At 29.7% G+C, this 21,335-nt stretch overlaps 3 protein-coding genes across 4 annotated transcripts in view; 1 reads left to right on the top strand and 2 right to left on the bottom strand.

Annotated features, from left to right (window-relative positions):
- Positions 1–16,854, top strand: part of LOC103310141 (coiled-coil domain-containing protein 191) — a 21,356-nt gene extending 4,502 nt beyond the window's left edge. The window contains exons 1-5 of one of the 2 annotated variants that reach the window (XM_008187424.3): positions 11,920–13,069; positions 13,478–13,542; positions 14,283–15,615; positions 15,811–15,965; positions 16,627–16,854. In XM_008187424.3, coding sequence (XP_008185646.1) covers positions 12,914–13,069; positions 13,478–13,542; positions 14,283–15,615; positions 15,811–15,965; positions 16,627–16,774 — 1,857 coding nt within the window. In that variant the 5' untranslated portion in view covers positions 11,920–12,913 and the 3' untranslated portion in view covers positions 16,775–16,854. Of the gene's footprint in view, positions 1–11,919; positions 13,070–13,477; positions 13,543–14,282; positions 15,616–15,810; positions 15,966–16,626 lie in introns of those variants that run through there. The other variant, XM_016806526.2, reaches the window with a different exon arrangement.
- LOC103310140 (palmitoyltransferase ZDHHC23) lies at positions 16,795–21,251 on the bottom strand. Its single transcript, XM_008187419.3, has 5 exons — positions 21,098–21,251; positions 20,227–20,432; positions 17,934–18,533; positions 17,674–17,850; positions 16,795–17,190 (listed from the first exon to the last, which is right to left on the bottom strand). Exons 2-5 carry the CDS (start codon positions 20,343–20,345, stop codon positions 16,971–16,973), a joined length of 1,116 nt encoding a protein of 371 aa, XP_008185641.1. The 5' UTR covers positions 20,346–20,432; positions 21,098–21,251; the 3' UTR covers positions 16,795–16,970.
- On the bottom strand, positions 20,438–21,269 carry LOC100160944 (nuclear cap-binding protein subunit 2-like). Its single transcript, NM_001161997.2, is given in 1 exon segment — positions 20,438–21,269. A coding segment is annotated over 1 exon segment (480 nt). The 5' UTR covers positions 21,036–21,269; the 3' UTR covers positions 20,438–20,555.
- Positions 21,270–21,335: the final 66 nt, after the last annotated feature.

The raw sequence follows: 21,335 nt of genomic DNA, 5'->3' as shown, positions 1-21,335 counted from the left end.
ATAATAAATTCCTATATTTATTAATATTATACCTAACTATAATTTGTATTGACGTTTGTCGAATAGTACCTATGTATTATACCACTATGGGCCATGGTCTATTGCACTATATACAGATATACTACCATTGATTATACATACTATTATACTAATATTGGTATTGGTAGGCACTTATTTCAATATTAGGTACATACAATTTACCTATGCTATTTACTATTTAGTAATAATACGTTCATGTTGAGTTCTAAACACGCACGAACCCGGTTAAGAGTTAATGGGTATCAGACACCAGTGGCAACTGGCAATCAAATGATTTTGTCATGGATAATACCCATTGGGTATGGATGAAGGCGATAACGCTGATCTTTCAACATGTACCTACTTTGATCACTAAAAAGTAAAAACATAATTTAAAGATTATAATTTATAATCAATTTATTAATTAAAACCATATACTAACACAAATTAGGTAATAGCCAATAGGTAAAAATTATAGGTACCTAAATTAGAGAATCAATTTTTTTTTCGTCAGTTCATTTAATAGGTTAATAGGTACTTCATTTGTGCAATTTCTATTTACAACCCCAAGATGAAACGCCATTATAGCTAAGCTATGAGGTTTACCCACTCTAAGATAACATGATTATTACTCAATTCTTAAATATTTAAGTTATAAATTAACATTTTAACACACTTTTAATTTAATTTTTAAAAAAATGAGGTAAAACCTGAAAAGTTATAATTTATAAGTACCTAGGTAGTAAGAACTTTCTGATACGAATGTTTTAATTATGTCTGAACTGTTAAATATTAATTTAATTCTTATTTTATTCATACAAATATATTCCCTTTTTAATAAGTATTTATCAATCAAAGTGTATATTGTTTTAATAATGAGAAAAAAAATAATCTATTGGTATCAAAAATTGTGAATAGATTTAATATTTTATCTACAGATTATAAAAAAAAAATATTATTATTCTCATTATTTTATCTATATAAATATCAATAATTTATTTAAAATATAATTAATATTGGAAAAAAAGTCATCCCCGCCCTTACCCTCACGGCCTCACCATCACCCTCATCGTTTGACAATACATTATGGTAGGTACAGTTGTTATTGGTTTCAACTTTCAAACTTACAAACTATTTAATTTATTTTTTAAAATCTATTAATTATTGATATAGTGTACCATATATAGGCACTTGGGCAGTATAATATATATTATAGATATCTATATGGCAGTATACTAGGACTTCACAGTTTCGCGTTAAAATTTCGACACGTATACCTGCAGCTATATCGCTTATTTCTACAATTTGTATTCATATGTAATTAGCGAACGGATTTCACTATAGTTTTTGAGCGAATATATTATAGCCATATAGGTAACATACTAACATGTGCATAATATAGGTACTGCTAAGGTAATAGCGCGGGCTCTGAAAATTATATACGATATGCGGCATATTATGCCTTACCGTAAAGTTCTTCGCCGAGTATACCTAATCGGTTACAACAACATAATCATAGACGCGGGAATAAGGTATAATATGCTAGTTTTGCTAGTGTCAGAATTATCCCATGGTTATACACGTGTACGACTATATGGGACACATACACATATATAATTCATATATAAACATATGACGTATATCTATGTAAAATATATATGCCTGCAGTATATACATAGTACACACACATGACACATATATAATATATATTATATTGTATATATATATATAATGCCATCTCTGTGTAATTATCATTGTTACGTGAATTGTTATGCTCTTTTCAGGCTCACTGCTTGGACTCGGATATCATACCGTACAATATAATTTATGTACAGCCGGTCACAACAATTATCTATATGAATATAGTATAGTACAGGGTGTCTCTGAAACTCTGCTGTCCGACTTCAAACACACGATTCCTGTGCTATATAATATTATAAATTACTGTATAAGTATAGGTAGATACGCATAACGAGGCAATCTAAGAAAAAATAGCAAAGAAAACGTTAAGACCAAGCTCCAGTGATAGAGCATAACGAACTGAATTATAATAATTTATCATAATTTGTATAAGCCTATAGTGATATAATATAAGTGAATGATTGATTTCTCAACAGTCAACACTCTTCCATAAATCATAATACAAACACGGATAAATATTATAGAAAAAAATAAATGAACAAACGTAATGTCATAATGAAATATGTATATGCAAACTATAAAATGTTTATATATTAAGTTCAGAACATAACATGATATTGAAACTATAGGTAGGCATAGTTTGCTTTAATAAATACATATAGGTAGTTGAATATAAAATAAATAACATTATTATATTATAGGTAATAATGTATATATATAGATACCTAATAACTATATTATATAATGCAACTTTTAAAAAATTAAGTAAAATTAAGTAAATTTGTAGATAATATACATAATAAAAACTATCTTGGTGACCGTCTAAAACAAACGAAGTGGATAGGACTGACAGACCTTCGCGTAGCTTTGAATAAATTGTTTATATCGTATAGGCATAGAAAATTATTTACCATTGAAACCAAATTTTGCCAGATTTGGGGTAAAATCGCGACCTCCCACTTAAAAAAAATACAAATCTTCCAAAATAAAGTATCCGGAATAATCGCAGATGCTCCTTGGTTCATAAGAAATACTAACCTGCATAAAGACTTCAAAATTCAAGAAATTCAAGAATAGGCACATCATAACTTTAGCCAAAAATGTCTATAGCTCATTGCATCAGATTCACGCCGACTAAAACGGGGCCGCCCTCACAACCTTCTTAGTTAACTATTTGTACTTAGATAAAAGTCCAACATATTATGTAAACAGACATTATTATATTATTATTTATCTTATTACTTTATTCTGAACTATAATTTACATAAAATTACGTTTATTATCTACTTATTGCATCAATACCATAAGTATTATTTTATCATGTTAAAAATTAAAATAGTCAAAACTCAAATCTGTACATAATATTATATCGATAGATGTAGATAGCCTAGGCTAGGAATATCTTATTATAAAATTATTAAAAAAAAAAAAAAATGTATCCAAATCTAACAAAAAATTTAAAATTCAAATTCCCAATATATTTTGGGGGTCTAAATTTCCGGTGTTATTTATATTTATATGGTACACCGTATAATACAGAAATAATTTTCAAATATAAAATTATATTTCTTAAATAATGATAAAAAAAAGTTAAAAGTTAGAGCAGCGGCGACAAACTGTTGCTCGGTGAGTTAGAGCCTCAGATGTACTCACCATACGTTCATACCCCAATACATACCTTATATATATATATAATACCTATGTACCTACTATTATTATTATTATTACTGTATACCTATATATATTTCCATTCATCCTTATTATTGTCGAATAATAGACATGGCAGCAGTAGTATTCTATATATTATATTGCATTATATTATATATCTGTATACCTATACCTACCTATAACATAAGATATATATTATATAGGTACTCACTATTATGTAATATTATTACAATATAGTAAATATATAAAAGAACGACACTAATAATATTATAGACACCATAACCGTATAATTATTAACCGTCCAGTCTCTGAAGAAACTCCTGCTCGTAATTTTCATTTCAAGTTTTTCAATTCATCACGATACGAACGCGTATTGCTATAATATAAAGATTTATATTAACAAGATTTATTTATTTTTTTTATATATTATAAAAGAATTTTTTTTTCGGGCATTAGAAGGTTTAATTTTACAACATTGATTTATTTGTTATCGACGTTTTATTCATTGTCTATTAGGTGGTACAAATCGTACTATAGTACCTACCTACATATTATATTTGTTCGTCATACCTATATATTAATTATAATTATGATTTATGCTTTTGTACATTCTCACATATATTGTAATATTAATCTGTAAGCGCTGTATCTTCAAAATTTATCTATCGTAAATATTACAGTGAAACCTCGATAACTCGAAGAAGTTACACACATCTTTTTCTATAAATCGAATTTTTTTTCGCCCGCCTAACCAATTCGAGTTATCGAGGTTTTACTGTATTACTTTTCGTAATAATATGAGTGTTTTCAGGTGTTACAATAATGATCAATTACTTTGTAGTTTGTACATACCTACGTATTTAGCCTATAGGTACCTACCACATAATATTATACATGTTCATTAATATTATTGTATTCTATGTGAATTATTTTTAATGATTGCATTTTATTTTGTACCTACATATTATACTGTACGAAGATCAAACGAGTAAGCTACCAAAGTTCTCCTATACTTGCAACATTTCATATTTTCATAATATAATATTTATTTTTCAATACTCGATAGAGAGCTAATTATATTATTTAATTAAAACATCAATGTTCATAATATATAAAAATAAAAATAAATACATATATATCAATATAATATAGTACCTATGCGCGGAAAAGTAATATTTACAAGAACTAAGTAAATAAAAAAATTAATGCACGTCCAACTATATGATATAGTAAAGGTATATTAGCGTTACGCGAATAAAAACACTATTATAATCCATACTATTTAATATTTAGTCTTTATAAATTAAAAATCTTGAGATCTTCTCGATCACCTTGTTGGTAATTTAACGATTGAGTATCAGGAGTATCTAATACAAGTTTATGACCGTCAATATTATGTTATTCAATAGTATCCAAGGACCACTGAACAAGAATAAAATAAACGAAACGAACCGATAAACACCTTCTAGAAGGTCTTGATTATTTTCGCAATGGTCAATGGACTTCCTATAATACAATATAATATGGATTGAAAATAATAATAATAGAATCACGCGTTAGCTTTTGGATGAGCCCTACACATTTAATTTGTAAATATTAATTTTTTGTTATTAATTTTTACAATACGTACATAAGTAAAAAAACACGAGTTAAACTATTATCGTATTGGCCCGGAATAATAAATGTAATTCAAACAACATAAACGTGGCACGATATAATATGACAGCCTCAATTTGTATTGTTTCCATCGCCGAATATTGCCAATATTAAAATATTATTCCGTATGCCGTCCACAGTTAAATGATTATAATGAGATACGCCCTAATAATATAATTTATTACTAGGTATTATAGGTTATTAGTTATTACTTATTATGTAATATCAGCTGATTAAACAAATATACCTACCTATTTAAATTAAATAAATAATAACTAGTACAGGTAGGTAGGTACAAGCCAATATGGCAATATTAATACGTAACTTTTTATCTTCGAAACAAGTGAAAAACATTAAATTGATAATAGCCGATATACCTAGGTATAACTAACTAAGTACAACAAATAACACAATATAATATAATTATAATTGTATATACCAATATATGAACGATACCATAACACTGTATTCAACTGTAACAGTATGCGGCGTTGTATGGACTATGATAGCATTGAGCAACGAGAATATTATTACGTTTTAAGTTTAAACTCGTATTTACAATTAGACGTATAATAAATAATAATTATTAGCTCGGATATGAAAAGTTTATTTTTCAATACGATGGATGGTTTATAATATTATATTCTATACTATTTTTTTAAATTTTAAATTATAATACTATAATAAGAGTTTTGCTAAAAGAACGAAGCGAGACGAGAGATTACTCAGTCTGTATCCTGAATTCCTGACCGGATATTAAAAATAAAATTATTACGTAATACATGTTTAATTGGACTATATACCCCATATAGGTATATTTATAATGAAAATAATTTATGCAAATACAAATATTGAACGTAATAATGATCAAATGACTAAAGTATTGTGTTATAACTAAATAATAGGTAGATAGGTAGGTACTAGGTAGGTGTATAAGTATATTATATAAATTATTTTATAATAATACCTACTATAGAATAGCTTAACCCTATAGGTTAGAATATTAGGATATTAGATGTTTAGTATAGGTATGTATCTACTCGAATACGTATTAAATACCTACTTTCTCAAGGTATCTGTACTTAAAATCAAATACTAATTTATAAATACTTATTCTTTTTAGTTTTTACTTTATATTATATTTTCTATTTTGATTTCCATCAAGTAAAAAAAAAAATTGAGAATATTTTTTATTATATATTTTTTTAATGTGAATACTAATTATATTCAAGTAAACAAATAATTAATATTTTATAGTTACACCAAATAATACGGTGTAAAATTCATTATAAAATGTACCTATACTTAAAACATGATGAAAATCGGTTCAATTAATAATTATAAGGTAAAATAAATATTTTATAAAAATGTTACATTTTTGGAAGTAAAAGATACTTTTTAAAGTATTTTTATTTGTACTTGAATACTTTTTTTTACTGAATATTCAAATACGTATTTAAACACTTTTCAAAATAAGTATTTGTATTTGTACTTGAATACCTATATTGTATTAAATTTCATCAAACTATCAAAGCTACAACGAGGTTATCAATCTCTTAAATTTCTATATCCCTTAATTGGCTTAATTAATCGACAAACCACTGTAAGTAGGAAATGCTCTCTACCTTTCTACAAATAAATTCTCCTTAGTACTATATAAAGTATAGGCTGTGCGTCCGTGCTGTCCCCATTTGGATTTGGGGCAACTGCGTCAAAACACATATTATTATAGACAAAATCCAAGTTATCCAATCGAAAATATTAAGAACAATTATTACAAATGCGTCCTGGTTATAGTTAGAAACGAATCCTATTTACACAGACTTGAAACTATATCCTCAATAAAATTTTCCATAGTAAAAACTAGAAATCAAACTTTTTCGAACAACTAAAACGTGCAAACAGTGCGTAATATTACCACTTAAGTGACAATCCTAGGTACTCTCCGTAGACACAAATGAGGAGGTCCTCACGATATTTTTACATAATGATAATAATAATTAATAATACTAAAACAAAAAACTATTTACCCATTTTAAATAACACTTGTATTTAATTTTCATTATTAAGGCACTTACTTATCATATATTTTACTTTCTACTTTTATTATTATTAGGTACCTACCTTTATCGTTATCATTATATCAATTTTACCTAATCAATATCTTTACATCGGTAAACTTTTAAGTTTCTTCAATCATTGTATAACCGGTTGTAAGCTTGGAAATTGTAATAAGTTATTAGGTATAAGTTTAATGACGTCAAAAAATTTTATTCTAACAACATTCAGTTTAAATGACCATGATAACTTTATTTGAATAATAAAAAAAAAATACGCAGTGTATTAATTAATTTATGAATTCCCACAATTATTATATTATACTGATATAGGTACGTAATACTTATACTAACATGATACTAACCACACGCGGTTTAAAACATAAAATAATTATCTACCTGTCTTAAAACGTGATACTAACATATAAAATAAAAAGCAAGTTAGGTTATGTGATTATATTATGTTATAATTTTGAGTAGAAAGTAGGTGTATAAAATATATATACCCACCCAAAATTGAAGTATCGGGTAAAAGTTTATGTTCCCAATAAATAAAAATATGCAAGAAAAAACAAAACCAAAAAAAGGTTAAATTTTTTATCTAACTATATATAGAGGTGTACCTCGTAATACGTCCAATTTCATAAATATATGTTCTAGGTCGTTACGCTGGACACTTAAGTAGGTTTACGCATACAGGGCGACTGTAATAATAGTAATATATTAATAAAATCATGCATAAAACATAGCAGTATATTATGCAGTATATTGTAAATGAGACGTTTGTTTGTTAATTAATAATTATATTCATAGTACCTATATTTATGAAAATTAAATACCGTATAGTTCTTAAAATATCTAATATATTTCATTTGAAAAACACTTATAACTTTTAAGGCTCAGCAAACACGTTTCGGTGTGGAAATTAAATCGGATACGCATACCTAATTATTTCGATAATTATTTCGCTGTTATTTTGCAATAAATACCTAATATAGTATATAACTTTAAAAAAAATTGTGATTATTCAAATCCTTTAGGGCGCAACCCTGCAGCCCCCCTAACTGGTAGGCAATCCGACTATCGGATCGCCGACGATGAGCGCCAGCTCATCAAGTATGCAATGTGCGAAAATTTAATTTGATAATACATTATAATACACCATATATATTCATACTCGTTTATTACAAAAAGTCAAATACCAAATAATTTGGTATGAATACGATTTCTTGTATTTATAATAATAAATAATTAGTATTAGGGTAGAGGTATAGATATATCAATATACGTGAACAACCATCTAATTTTCCCCAAATGAGTTATTTTATTTCCTTTGACCTTTATTAGGTTAGTATTATCACCTATAAACTTTTGATTTTTTAGACACGATATAACAATATATATCGTAATTATATTATACCGAATATGGTGAATAATAAATCAGCTACTCTGCCCTTATATATAATATTATATGAACATTCCTACCTATACCCACACAATCTTACATTAATTTGGTTTTCCGAAAATTTCGTAAATCTCGTAATAATAATTTAAACAATATAAAGATATAAGAGGCGCATACTTTTATCGCACAGCTCACAAAGAAAATCGTATACCGATTGTTATAAGTCTTTGTTGTAGAGGTTCCCATCGTAATTCGTAGACCGTCTCGTTTCCACTATTATTATACAAGGTGATTGTTATAAAAGTTAACACTATAATTATTTAGAAGTGTATAAATGTTTTTTGAAATATTTTTTACATCATTCAAAGTTGTTACAAAACAACATTTTTTTTTTTAAAAAAAAGGCATATTTTTTACTATTTTAAATCGTTATCAAGTCTTTTAATTTTTGAACGATGGCACACATTTTTGATTTCATATTCCGGAACAGAATAATTTTTTTTAGTGTTTCGATTTATAGTAATCAAATTTTGAACGAGTAATATTACTATTTGTTTATCAGTTTAAAATTTGATTTTTATACATCTGAATACTCAGAAAAATATCCTGGTACGGAATGAAAAATGAAAAATGTATATAATATAATAATTTATGAATTATGATCGAAGAATGTATGATTTATGTCACTAAAAAAGCAAAAACCTGGAGAAATTACCAGAACATGAAAATTGAAAATATTAAAAAAAAAATCATTTTGTAATTACTTCAAAGTTCAAATCACGTAAAATAGTTATGTTTTTAAAAAATGTGAAATTAATATTAACCTTTATACGAATCACTCTGTATAATATAATACAAGACGTTTTACACGCATAATATTTAAACGAAAGGGTCGATGTTCGCGTTGTCCGCGGTGCTCAGTATTCCGTGACTATTGTTAATACATACGTATTATACCTATGTATTATACCGCAAGAGAGTGATTCATCACATGTGTTGAGGATGTGACGGACTACAATGTATAACTATGTGTAAACCTAAATAATGTTTTCTTTTTGTTTGTCCGAATGTAATAATATTATAAATACCACAGATCGTAAAAGTACAAAATATAAATATTTTGTAAACATGGGTACCTGTATAATATTGAAATATATATATAAATGACTGCGTATATGGTATGTGGTATACTGCCATACTGGTATGTGGTATGTGTTGCCGCTTGAAAATATAAAAATTTCGCGAGTTATGTACATCGAGGTATATAAACTATACTCATAGATATATATTATTATATATAATATATATCTATGGTTATACCTAACCTCGTATAGTTTATATACCTCGGTGGTTATGTAGGTACATTGATAAGTCCTTAACATAATAAAGTGATAGTCGATATTGATAATGTGAAGAATTGGTGAATGCGATGACCTATGATGAGAAACGCGTATAATATACAATTGTCAATTATACCTAATACTATTATATTATCATCATTATTGCATTTGCCGTTTGAATCTTTTTCATCCCGCAATGTATAACAATAAAATATAATATGATTTTAGATTTACCGTTAAATACAGTAAAAATATTGTGCTTGGAACTTCATTACGACACGCACTTCAATATAATAATAATAATTGGTCACGGTCTGACGATGCTGCAATGTGTGTGTACGGAACGAAATATTTATCGGTATTCCTGTCGACTAAAATATTATATTTTCTGAAATGGAAAAAAACCAGCTATGCCCATTGCCTACATAGGTACCTAATATTATTATTTCACAAATATTAGGTTATTACTTATTGATAGGCGTCGGTGTTGGTATAGGTATACAACCGTACGCTCATACAGGTATAAATTTATATTAATATCTATAATACATAATATACAATAATAATTAATAACATATACCTATACCTAATATTCAATTTATATACAAAAATATTGTGCTGAATATATCTATGCCGTGTTATTTTAAACAGTGACGCAGCGTACCTATATACTATTATATTGTTGAAAAAAATAAATTCATAAAACTATATTTTTTTGTAAACGTTACGTAAAAAATTATGACTTGCGCACAAGCCACGCATTATAATAGTATTGCTGTATCATAAATCATATTATTGTTGCTGAAATGGCAGATTTCCTCTCCTCATATGCATACTGGGGCCCACTTTAACAATTAAATTAAATTTTTTTTTTAAAATTTTTACCACAAAATAATGAATACATATTTTTATATTGCAAACTGCATGTCTGCATTACTACAATATCATTTACCAATTACCATTGTCAAACTAATAAAAACAACAATTTCGCAGGTATGTCATTGAAGCTTTTTGTACGATGAGGCCCCTCGTATAAATTTGCCGACTTTATTTAAACTCTTAAATAGTTAAATCCACCACCGTATGGTCGATAGGTGTTGTACCCAATTATCCAAATAAAATGATATATTGAAAGGCGGATATACAATCTACGATTCTATAGAAATCGTTTTCCTCTAAACAATAAACCAAACTGTCTGCAGTTATATTGTTTTTAAATAAATTAAAAGAAATCATTATTATTCTCTTTTTCTCCGTCTTCCGACGTTTAATGAGTTTTGAAACGGTGACTGCATTGGAGATCCCTATATAGTTTCACTTTTAGAACGTCCTAAATATAGTCCAATTATTACACTATATTATTATATACATTTTTTTTTACCGAACTTGTTATACTGTTTATTGCCCCGTATAATAATGTACCATTGTTTTTAGGTCTAGCCTATTTTATGTATCGAAATAATAATACCTATAACAATTTATTATAATAATAATGGCAGCAATTTTCAAAACCAATACCCGATCATCGATTTACAATAAATGAGATTGTTTGTTGAAAAGTACCGGGTAGGCAATGAAAATAAACATAGTCTACTTATTAGTTGTAATTGGTCGAATGTAGCTCGATATATTCATGTATAATATATTATAGTCAAAATTTATAATTTATAACTAAATTAAGTCTAAAATTAAAAAAAAATTCGCTTACATTTAGATTTATTATGATCACACGGCGTTTAGATAGGCTACTAAACGTAAACGGGCCCGCGTAATGTACCTAATGCAATATCATAAACTGCCATGTATATACTAAATACCTATGTAATAGCACAGTGCATAACTGCTTGATAATATATGAAATTGCTGCTTATAAAATATACAGACGTACCTGTATAACCGGTACCTATTCCATTAAAATTTTTTTCTCCTTGCTGCATAGCTGAAGTCATCGCTAAGTCAGCTTTAGAGTGTACCAACACACCGTACCATAAGATTTTCGAAGATGGCGGCGGTGGTCCCGAAATCAGCGGTACTGGTAGAGCATTGGGTACTATTTACGGTTCCGGTGCAGGATCAGTGTTTACAACCAGCGTTAAGGGTACGTGAATGACTTTTTTTGGGGGGGGGGGGGGTAAGCTGTCGACAGATTGTCAAATTCGGCTGGTGGCCGAGCACGAGGGGCATTTTAACAGTGGTTTTCCACATTTCATAAGTACCAGCAACTCAGAAGCTATGTTTGATCACCTCCAAAGTTGGGTGGGAATGGTCCATGCCAATTATATGTGTGCAGTGTTCTTCATCGCGTCTCTTGCAAAAGCGAATATACACGACGATGTGGTGCTAACTGTTAAGTAAAAATAATATTTGTCGCTATTGCGATAGGAATACGACACGCAAAGAAGTTTATTAGAAGTATATATTATTTGCTTAGTTGGATTTAAATATTAAAATATCTTTTGACAATAATGTACTAGATCAGCGGTTCCCAAATCGTGTTACGATGACTACTACCTCCCTCGGGAGTCACTAGAACTTTACAGCCTATAAGGGTGACATACTGACATGGAGTAAAACATATAGATACCTAATATATAAACCGATAAATGTAAATAGTAAACTATACATTTAAAATCACTCGTTTAAAACTTACATAACAAATTTTACAATAATTTTATTGTATATATTATACATAGGCAATACATTATACTATGCAACCACCATGAAGTACGGCTACCTATAATATATAATATACACCCACATCGTGGTAATGTTGTCATAGCGATTGCGGCAGTAACACGTAAACATTTTCACCACAGCTAGAGTACATCATATATAGGGTCCGGTGTGATTGTTGTTATTGTTATTATAATGTGTGATATTGTACAACACGCAGTCGTCGGTGTTATCGATAAATCGGCGTGAAAGGCGTAAACAAAACTTTATGAAACATATAATAAAAGGCTAACCTCATGGCGTAGGTATTGCACAACAATAGACAGTTTGTACATACCTACCTCTTAAAGTTATAATATTATATTAAACATATTATATTTTGTGTCAATATTTATAATTTATACTCGATACGTGTAAAATTGTGTCCGAGAACGATATTATACTATCATGTTGAGATGACGTTCAACATCGATCATCAGGCCGTTAACGTCCAGTACTGCAACTTAGCTGCAGTGGACGTCGAACAGTTTTCCACCAGGAGTCTAGAAGATTACAGCATCGTTAATAGAAAACGATTGGACAGAATCGTTAGTAATTCCGAAAGACGCTTGGTAAATAGTAAAATTGGTATATTTAAAAAATGAGACAAAGTTTATCTTATACTGACTTGTTTACCGTAATGTAGTACCTATCACGCTTGTATAAAATGTTTTTATAGTTACCTATGCTTATATTTATGTAACCACTGGTTTTTACTTTTATGTTATGAAATATTTACATTTATTTTGTTTTTGTTTGAGTTGTAGTAATTGGTCAATTAAGTAAGTTATATTTGTACACGACTTTAAGCATTTCTTAGAAGATTGGGTTGTTTTTGCTTTCTAAGCACGATCTAAAATATCCTACGCAACATTTATACAACGTCATATTATACTCATATACTATTAATATTATGATAATATATAGGTATAGTGTATAGTTACCTAATATTAATTTTATTTATTTCAATTACATTTTAGACAGAAGACGAACATCGTTGGTTAATTGAACGGGACTGTAAAAGAGTGATTTCAGATATAAACAAGTAAGTTTTATTTTTCATTTTATTTTTTTATTTTTAACCGTTAAAAAACTATTTTTGGTACAAATATGCAGTATACATTAATACCAAAATATATAAACATGGACAAATTTGAAAGTTTACCTAACACCACCACTCATTATGAATATTATGCATTTTTAAGTTTGTCGGATTTTTGATTTTCTCCCAATCAAATAGATAGCTACATAGATATTTGTTGTCTCCGTCTTACAAGTGCATATAACATAGACAATGTACGCTCAGCAGATCACGTTTAACTCAGTTAGTTTAAAAATTAGAGAAAAACGACCTATTCACTATATAATATAATATATAAACTATAAAACATTATCCGTGTTTGTATGTGGGTTTTTTTTACGATAATTCATTTTTCATGTGAATTATATAATATGAGCATTTTTAATGTACGCTACATTATATACGCATAACTCGCTAAAAATTGAACTATCGTAAAAAACTCGCATACAAACACTGCAGATAATTTACTTAACAAAAAGTTTCATAATAGGTCGATTGACTCTAAAGTTTAAATTAACAGAGGTAAACGGGTTCTCCGAGCGTAAATTTGCCATGATACTATTATTTTTATATTATTATGGAATAAACATTGTATAATAAAGTCCGCCTAGCAAAACTCAAATCTCCGCAAGTCCACGTCCACCCATATATAGAATACGTATTTTAAATAAATTAATTTTGTTATGAATTATTATACACGATAGGTATGCGCGCAGGAAAAAATCGAAACACGTCCGAGGAATATCGTCGATTGACGATCGGCGCGTACTGCAACAGGACGACGAAGAATTTCACTGTAAAAACTCGGAGGCCGTCAATGGCGTTTTCAATATCTGCCACAACTCGTCGTCATCCGATGCAAGAATCGGCACGGTTGTCAATAACTTCACAGTCATCAACGTACGACAGTTGAACATAAACATCGTAAATAATAATATCAATTACTATACAAATGATTGCGATAACCGCGGCGTTGAACCCGCTAAGATATTCGAGTACAACTCGGACGACGACAAAGCTGATCCTACGACTACTACAACAGATCGTTGCCGTCACGACGGACCGGAAGCGTTGCCGACGCGTCTGCTACAGAAGATTTACTGGGACAGGTGGCGGAATTACGCAGCAAAGTCGAAAGCGTCCAACGGTCACGCGGGGACGAACGATAAAGTCGACATGTTTCTGTCGAAAATCCAAGAGAAATTGGACATGGATGACAATCGCCGGCGGAAAAATAAAACGCCCGGCAATAATAATAATAGACAGACTCGCGCGTGGAATCGCTCGGCGCCGCCGACGAAGCGGAGCGTCAGCAGTGGCGATCGTCAGCAGGCGAAAATCGACGAACAGAAAAAACTGCTCGACAAACAGCGGAAGGAAATCGAAAGCCTGAGGGTGCAACAGTTGAAATTGGAATCCGAGAAGGCGTTGCTCGAGAACCAGAGGCTATTGCAAGACCTGCACGCCGGTGGGTGCGAGAGGAGGTTGAAAACTAGAAACGCGCCAACGGTGCAACTGCAGAGCGCCGCTGTGGCTAGTCCGTCAGACATATTGAACCGGATGGAATTGCGGGCACTGGAACGCCGGGCCAAGTGGGAGGCGATCAAGGAGAGGCGCCGGAAGGCGGAACAGGAAGAGTTTCGGAAAAAACAAGAGCTGGAGGAGAAGTGCATGAGGGAACGGATGGCGCAGAAACGTGAGCGGTTGTTCGAGGCCAGGGAAAACCTGAGACTCAGGGCGATCGAAGAAAGCAGACGAAAAGCGGAAAGGGAAGTGCAGAGGGAGAACGTTCGGATCGCGGACGATTTATACCGTAAACTGTTGATGAGGAGAGGACTCGAAGCGTTCAGTGCGAATTTAAACGGTGCCAAGTGGCGGGCGGAAGAGGCTTCGGATCACTACGACAGACAACTGGTCGGCACTTGCTTCAGCAAATGGCGGTTTTACGTCAACAACAGTTTGAATGAGAAAATTCTTTTTGCAGAACAGTTTTACAAGCGGAAATTGTTGAAGACCACATTTCTCGGGTTTTGCGAGGTACTTATAATAAATATGAGATGTGTCACGTGTATATTATTTAGTATAATCCAATTGTATTATTTTACATTGCATTTAAGTGTAAATATATGTATATATGGTTTAATGGGTTTAATGGTTACCTAATTAGTAATAATTACTATAATAATATATTATATATTGATTAAGATGGGTTTTCACTATATTTATTTTTAGATTTTAGAAGAAAGGAAAAGAAAACAACAAGTAGCAGAGGATTGGCGAAATTTTAAGATGGAAGAATATTGGTTTAAAATATGGCTTGATTATGTTAGGGAAATTAGAATTCAAACACAAAAAAAAATGTTGAAAGCAGAATCTTATCATAACAAGTAATATAATTTTATAAAAACAAGAGATACCTTTTTATATAAGTACACTATTAAAAAAAAGTATAGTTTAAGAATTTAGATATGGGGACATTATAGGACCTGTAGGGTACTAGGGGGTGTACCTAGCTCTGCACAAGTCCTATTTGTACAAAATCCAATTACTAGAGGACATTTTTGAAAATTATCTTGTCAATAAAGAGTTATAGAAACGACAAAACTGAACTCCTAAACTTATCTTTCTAACAGTTAAACTCTTAATTTAACACTGATCGTATAAGCCGTATATTATTCTAAACAAACAAATTAATTATTTATAATAAAAGTTGGACATTTCAAACCCTATAATTAACATAACATACATAGGATCATGGCTTAAATATACAAGGTTATTGCAATAGTACCCACGCTATATCATTTTATCACGTTTAGGAATTAAAATGGCAGCGTAAGGGGACGACGTATACTGGATATACTATGATATGGATCGTACCCTTACGCTACCATTTTATTTTTGTTTGATAACAATATGGACTATATACCTTGTATATTTAAACCATGCCTAGGATAAGATATTAACTAAAATTTAATCAAAATAGAATAATAATTAACATAAGATTAAAGCTTTAATAGTTGATAATTACTAATTGGAATGTGATTATAGGACATTAATGAAGCGTTGTTTCGAAAATTGGAGAAAGTTTCCAGAAATAATTTACAAGGAAAGGCTCAAAGACTGTAGACTACGTTTGTGGCATGAAAAGGTTCAAGAAATTTTACCAGACTTTATTCCTCCAGCGTTTGAATTATAATTTATAACAGATTTATCACATTATTATATAAACTTTTATATTTATTACATACATTTTTTTTTTGTACCAAACAGTATAAATTTTATATTTATTATATTAAAACATTAATTAACATGCAACAAAAACTTTAAAAATATATATTATATCGAAATTATATAAAATATATATATGAAAAATAAAAACATGTATTCAGAGTTCAGACATTATTGAAAAATGCTCTCCAGTTTGGTAATACATTCCTAATAACGTGCCTAGATAAGAACCAACGGCAATCACCTTTAAAATCTTTACATTGTTCTTGCCACTCATGGTAAGTCATTCCTAATGAAACCATATAGATGTCATTGATAAACATTAAAAACAAAATTACTCCGACTGCAAAACAATACAGCCCAGATACAAAACAAATACCATACCTAGAAAAAACAAAATACAAATTAATATTAAGTCATGGATATGTCATGCTACTGTGTTTGATCTCAAACATACATTCATTTTGATACCAATTATATAATTTCATCACATTATATTATTAATTCAAAAAATTTAATTTCTAAGAAAAATAATATTGATTAAAAATTTAACATTGGCCATTTACTCAATAGAATTAAAAAAAAATTCACTGAACGTAAGTATAAAATTAGTAAAACCATGAGACATTTTTAAATAATTGCAAATGTAATGAAAGAATTTACACAGTTAAACGTAATAATATTTTAGATTATTTATATTATAAATAAATAAATAAATAAATAATTAAAAAATGCCATAAGTGTTTTTAATTTATGTCCACTTTTTCGATTGTTGATATGAAAATGTACACATGTATACATTATTAAATTGTAATGAATCAAAATGTATTATGATAATATGGAATAAAATATTTAAAATTGTCTTACATTATATCATAATATACATCACTACAGTCATCGGGTAACATGATTGTTGCAAAAACATTGAAAGGATGACACAGTGTAGTCAGGATGAGATTTGATAAGAATGTAAACAAAACTGAACCGAGTAACAGACCAGCCATATACGATTTCCTATTATACTTTCCAATGCAACAATCTATCCTGTATAAATAAATAAACACTATTATGATTGTATTTATTTATGCTTTGTATAAGCTAAAAATTGATAGGCCTCAGTGTCATACCAATAAGAATGTATGTGTTGTTGGATCACACAAGTCTTACACACAAAACAGTGATACGTTCTGGACGGTACATCCCTTTTACAAGTATTGCATTGAACATTTTCAGTTTCGTTTATTAAAACTAGGTTTTCGTCAGATGTATTGACATTTGTCATTTCTAGATCATATTTCAGATGAGATTTGATTGCGTGTTTCTTGGTAAAATAGAAACAAGACGCAGTGGCTACCATGGTGACTGTAATTATGATGTTTTCATTGGTGTTTATATCTAACATGGGAACAACCAGAAACTGAAAGACAATTAACACTAATGATGCCGATGTCAATGTCCAAACATAAAAGAATTTTGTGGCCACTCTATACTTGCGGACAGTACGATGAGTGTAATAGAGGAACAATGTAACCAACGGAAACACTAAAATGGTCGGCCAAAACCCTTGAGCAGCAAAATAAAGAGAGGCCGGAAAGAGAAGTAATGGCACTGCAGAATCTAAAGAAATACGTCTCGCTCCACCCTGCCAAGGAATTCTAAATCGATCTTGAAAATTTGCCACCATAACATTTATTTCTATGTCTCTAGACGGCGGACATTTCAACAAACTGAAACAATGTAAACAAATAATATAATAGTACTAATAAATTTGAAGTGGACGCTACACGGCCATTTGTTATCCCCGTCTTATAAGTGAGTAACATACCAAATTTATGCTCAGCAGATCACATTTAGTTCTATTAGTTTAAAACTTGGAGTGTTTCGACCTATTATGAAACTTGATGGTAAGAACATTAACCATGTTTCGACTCACTCTAATTTTTAAACTAACGGAGCTAAACGTGATCTGTTTAACGTACATTTACTATGTTACATACTTGTAAGGCAGAGACAACAAAATATATCTGTGTAGCAACCTCTTAATGATAAAAAAAAAAAAAAAATATAATAATTTTATAAAGAAAATTACTTAATGTACAGAAGTAGTGGATTACTTTGATCTTAATTTAATACTGTCTTTTGTGAAGATGCTCAGATATACTATAATATACATATACAATATACTTTATATCCTCGTACTACAAATCCAACTCTAAATGCCCCTTTTATATTTTATATTAGTTTACTTTTGTAACCAGCAATAACAGGATGTACAAGATCCCACATCATTAATAATGGTCACATGCAATTGTTTTAATAAATTATTTTCCTTTTAACATTTTAAAATCTATTTTGTCATTTTGATTATGAATTTACAAATGTTTTAAAATGTGAAACTTTTTTCAATAATATTGTGAATTTATGCTCATGATTCATGAAATATAAGGCTTTTATCTTTCCTTATACCTAATTGTTCTCTACATATTTCCAAACGTCAATACCTATTAATTGAAATACTGGCTGTTTAAAATTGTTGGTAAAATATTATTTTTATTTACATTGCATACTACAAGTTTTAGGATTGTTCTAGTATGGTCCAATAGTTATTAACAAACCATTAATATATAAAATGTATTTATTAACATATAATGTTGAGAAAATGCTTAATATTAGTCAATATAACATTTTTTACTTCGATTTTATTAATATTTTTAATACACTTAAAAAGAGTTTATATCCAAAAAATATTTAGTTTAAATATAAATAAAAATACATTGCAACTTGCATGTACATAAATATGACTCAAAATAACAAATACAATTCAAATTGTCAAATATATTTTTAATTTTTTTCAACCTCATCAGCTTAACTTTAATATTCTATGAAATTTTCATTCAAGACAATCACTATAGTATTTTTATTTTGATCAAAATTAGCCACTAGTTGTTAGTGACACTATATAGATTTTTAATCTATTAATTTTATAAGAAAAATACTTAAAAGTATATTTGTCATTTGTATGTATAATTAAAGCTATAGTTTAGTTAGGTTCACTTATGATACTAAATTTATCACTGTTTTATTTACTAGACTTAAAATGTTTTATTGACTGGACAAAGAGCTTTAAAAATAAAAATGTATTAATATTAGTAGGTGTTTAGTATTTTTTTTTTACTACCGACACTTATTCCAGGACAAAACAATTTTAAACTTATAGTTGGTAAGTTAAAGTAGCAAACTTATTAATTAATTCACCAACAGTTTCATTTATTAAATATTTAATCTATGGCTACAGTTTTGTATATGTCCATAGACAATTATTATTAATTATAAAAAATTGCTGCTAATTGTTATTAAATGAAATAAAAAAATCAAACTAAAAACAGTGCCAGTTTTCAATAATATAATAAGTATATTTACTTTGAACAGCAGTTTCCAAATGGTGGACAACTACAAAGGTCTGATATTATAGTAGACTTTTCTTCGTTCATGTTAATATATTCACAGCAATGCAAATTATCTGATCGGTTATCATTCATTTGTGTGTAGCAATTTAAAAATGTCACATCCCAATGTTATATAACATGATCATAATATGATCAATTGAGTTTGAATTGAATACACTTCTACAACATATAAAATATTTATTTATTTACAAAATCAAGTGGTATGTAATTTACACGTGATAGAAAAAAAAAAAATTATATATATTTAAATGTATTGGTGGCAAATTGCGCTAAAATTGTGCATCATTCCATTGGAAGGGCGTCTTTGTTTCTGCCGAATATTATCATGTCCGCTTTGGGTTGAGCGTTTTTGCCATATCCACCTCGGCCAATGTCATAATCAGTCCTATACTCGTCCCGCACTTGGCCACCTGTTTTTCCACGGCCGTATTGTCTGCCTTCCACAAATCCGGCGTCCCAGTCTGTTCTTATGATGCGGTCGTCCAGTCGGGTGCCATTGACGAAACGCATACAATTTTCAGCATCTTCTCTTGTATAGTACTCAATGAAGCAAAAGCCACAGGGAGTCTTCTTGAATTTATCCAGGCCCATGACGATGCGCTTAATATCACCACACTTCGAGAACAGCTCATATATCTGTCCCTCCGTCGTATAAAACGCTAAGTTTCCAATGTACATGGTCGTCGACGAACGCAACATTTTGTCCAGCTCACCACGAGAGCCTTTAAAATGTTGGTCTCTGTACGAGCTTATGTCAGACATGGCGTTTGCTTTTAGAAATGGTCGCGTATTTTCGTCAAATAATAAATATAAAATTTACTTACGAAACAAAAATCGTTTTCCGAAAGAATGGTAAGGCTGGTAAGCCGTGACCAGTAGTATTAAGCAGACGTAGTAAGCACTTCTGAAGTTCTAAAGTTTTGAGTTCTTAGTTTGTGACTTCTGAGCAGTGAGCAATTATAATAGTGATTCGCGAACCGACGCCGAAACGAAAACAACGATTGATAAGAACACTGATAAGAACAAAAAAATAATCAAATTATATTGGTTACAGGGCTCGTG

The sequence above is a fragment of the Acyrthosiphon pisum genome, chromosome A3 (genome assembly GCF_005508785.2).
Source record: "Acyrthosiphon pisum isolate AL4f chromosome A3, pea_aphid_22Mar2018_4r6ur, whole genome shotgun sequence".
Classification (NCBI taxonomy): Eukaryota; Metazoa; Arthropoda; class Insecta; order Hemiptera; family Aphididae; genus Acyrthosiphon; species Acyrthosiphon pisum.
Note: the sequence above shows the minus strand (reverse complement) of the source record. Positions and strands in the feature narration are given on the sequence as shown.

Excerpts from the sequence above, each read along its gene's own strand:
- LOC103310140 (XM_008187419.3), bottom strand. The coding sequence starts at position 20,345 with ATGAATGATAACCGATCAGATAATTTGCATTGCTGTGAATATATTAAC. Across the intron at positions 17,851-17,933 it reads CAACACATACATTCTTATTG|GATAGATTGTTGCATTGGAA; the intron begins GTATGACACTGA and ends TTATTTATACAG. Across the intron at positions 17,191-17,673 it reads GATGTATATTATGATATAAT|GTATGGTATTTGTTTTGTAT; the intron begins GTAAGACAATTT and ends TGTTTTTTCTAG.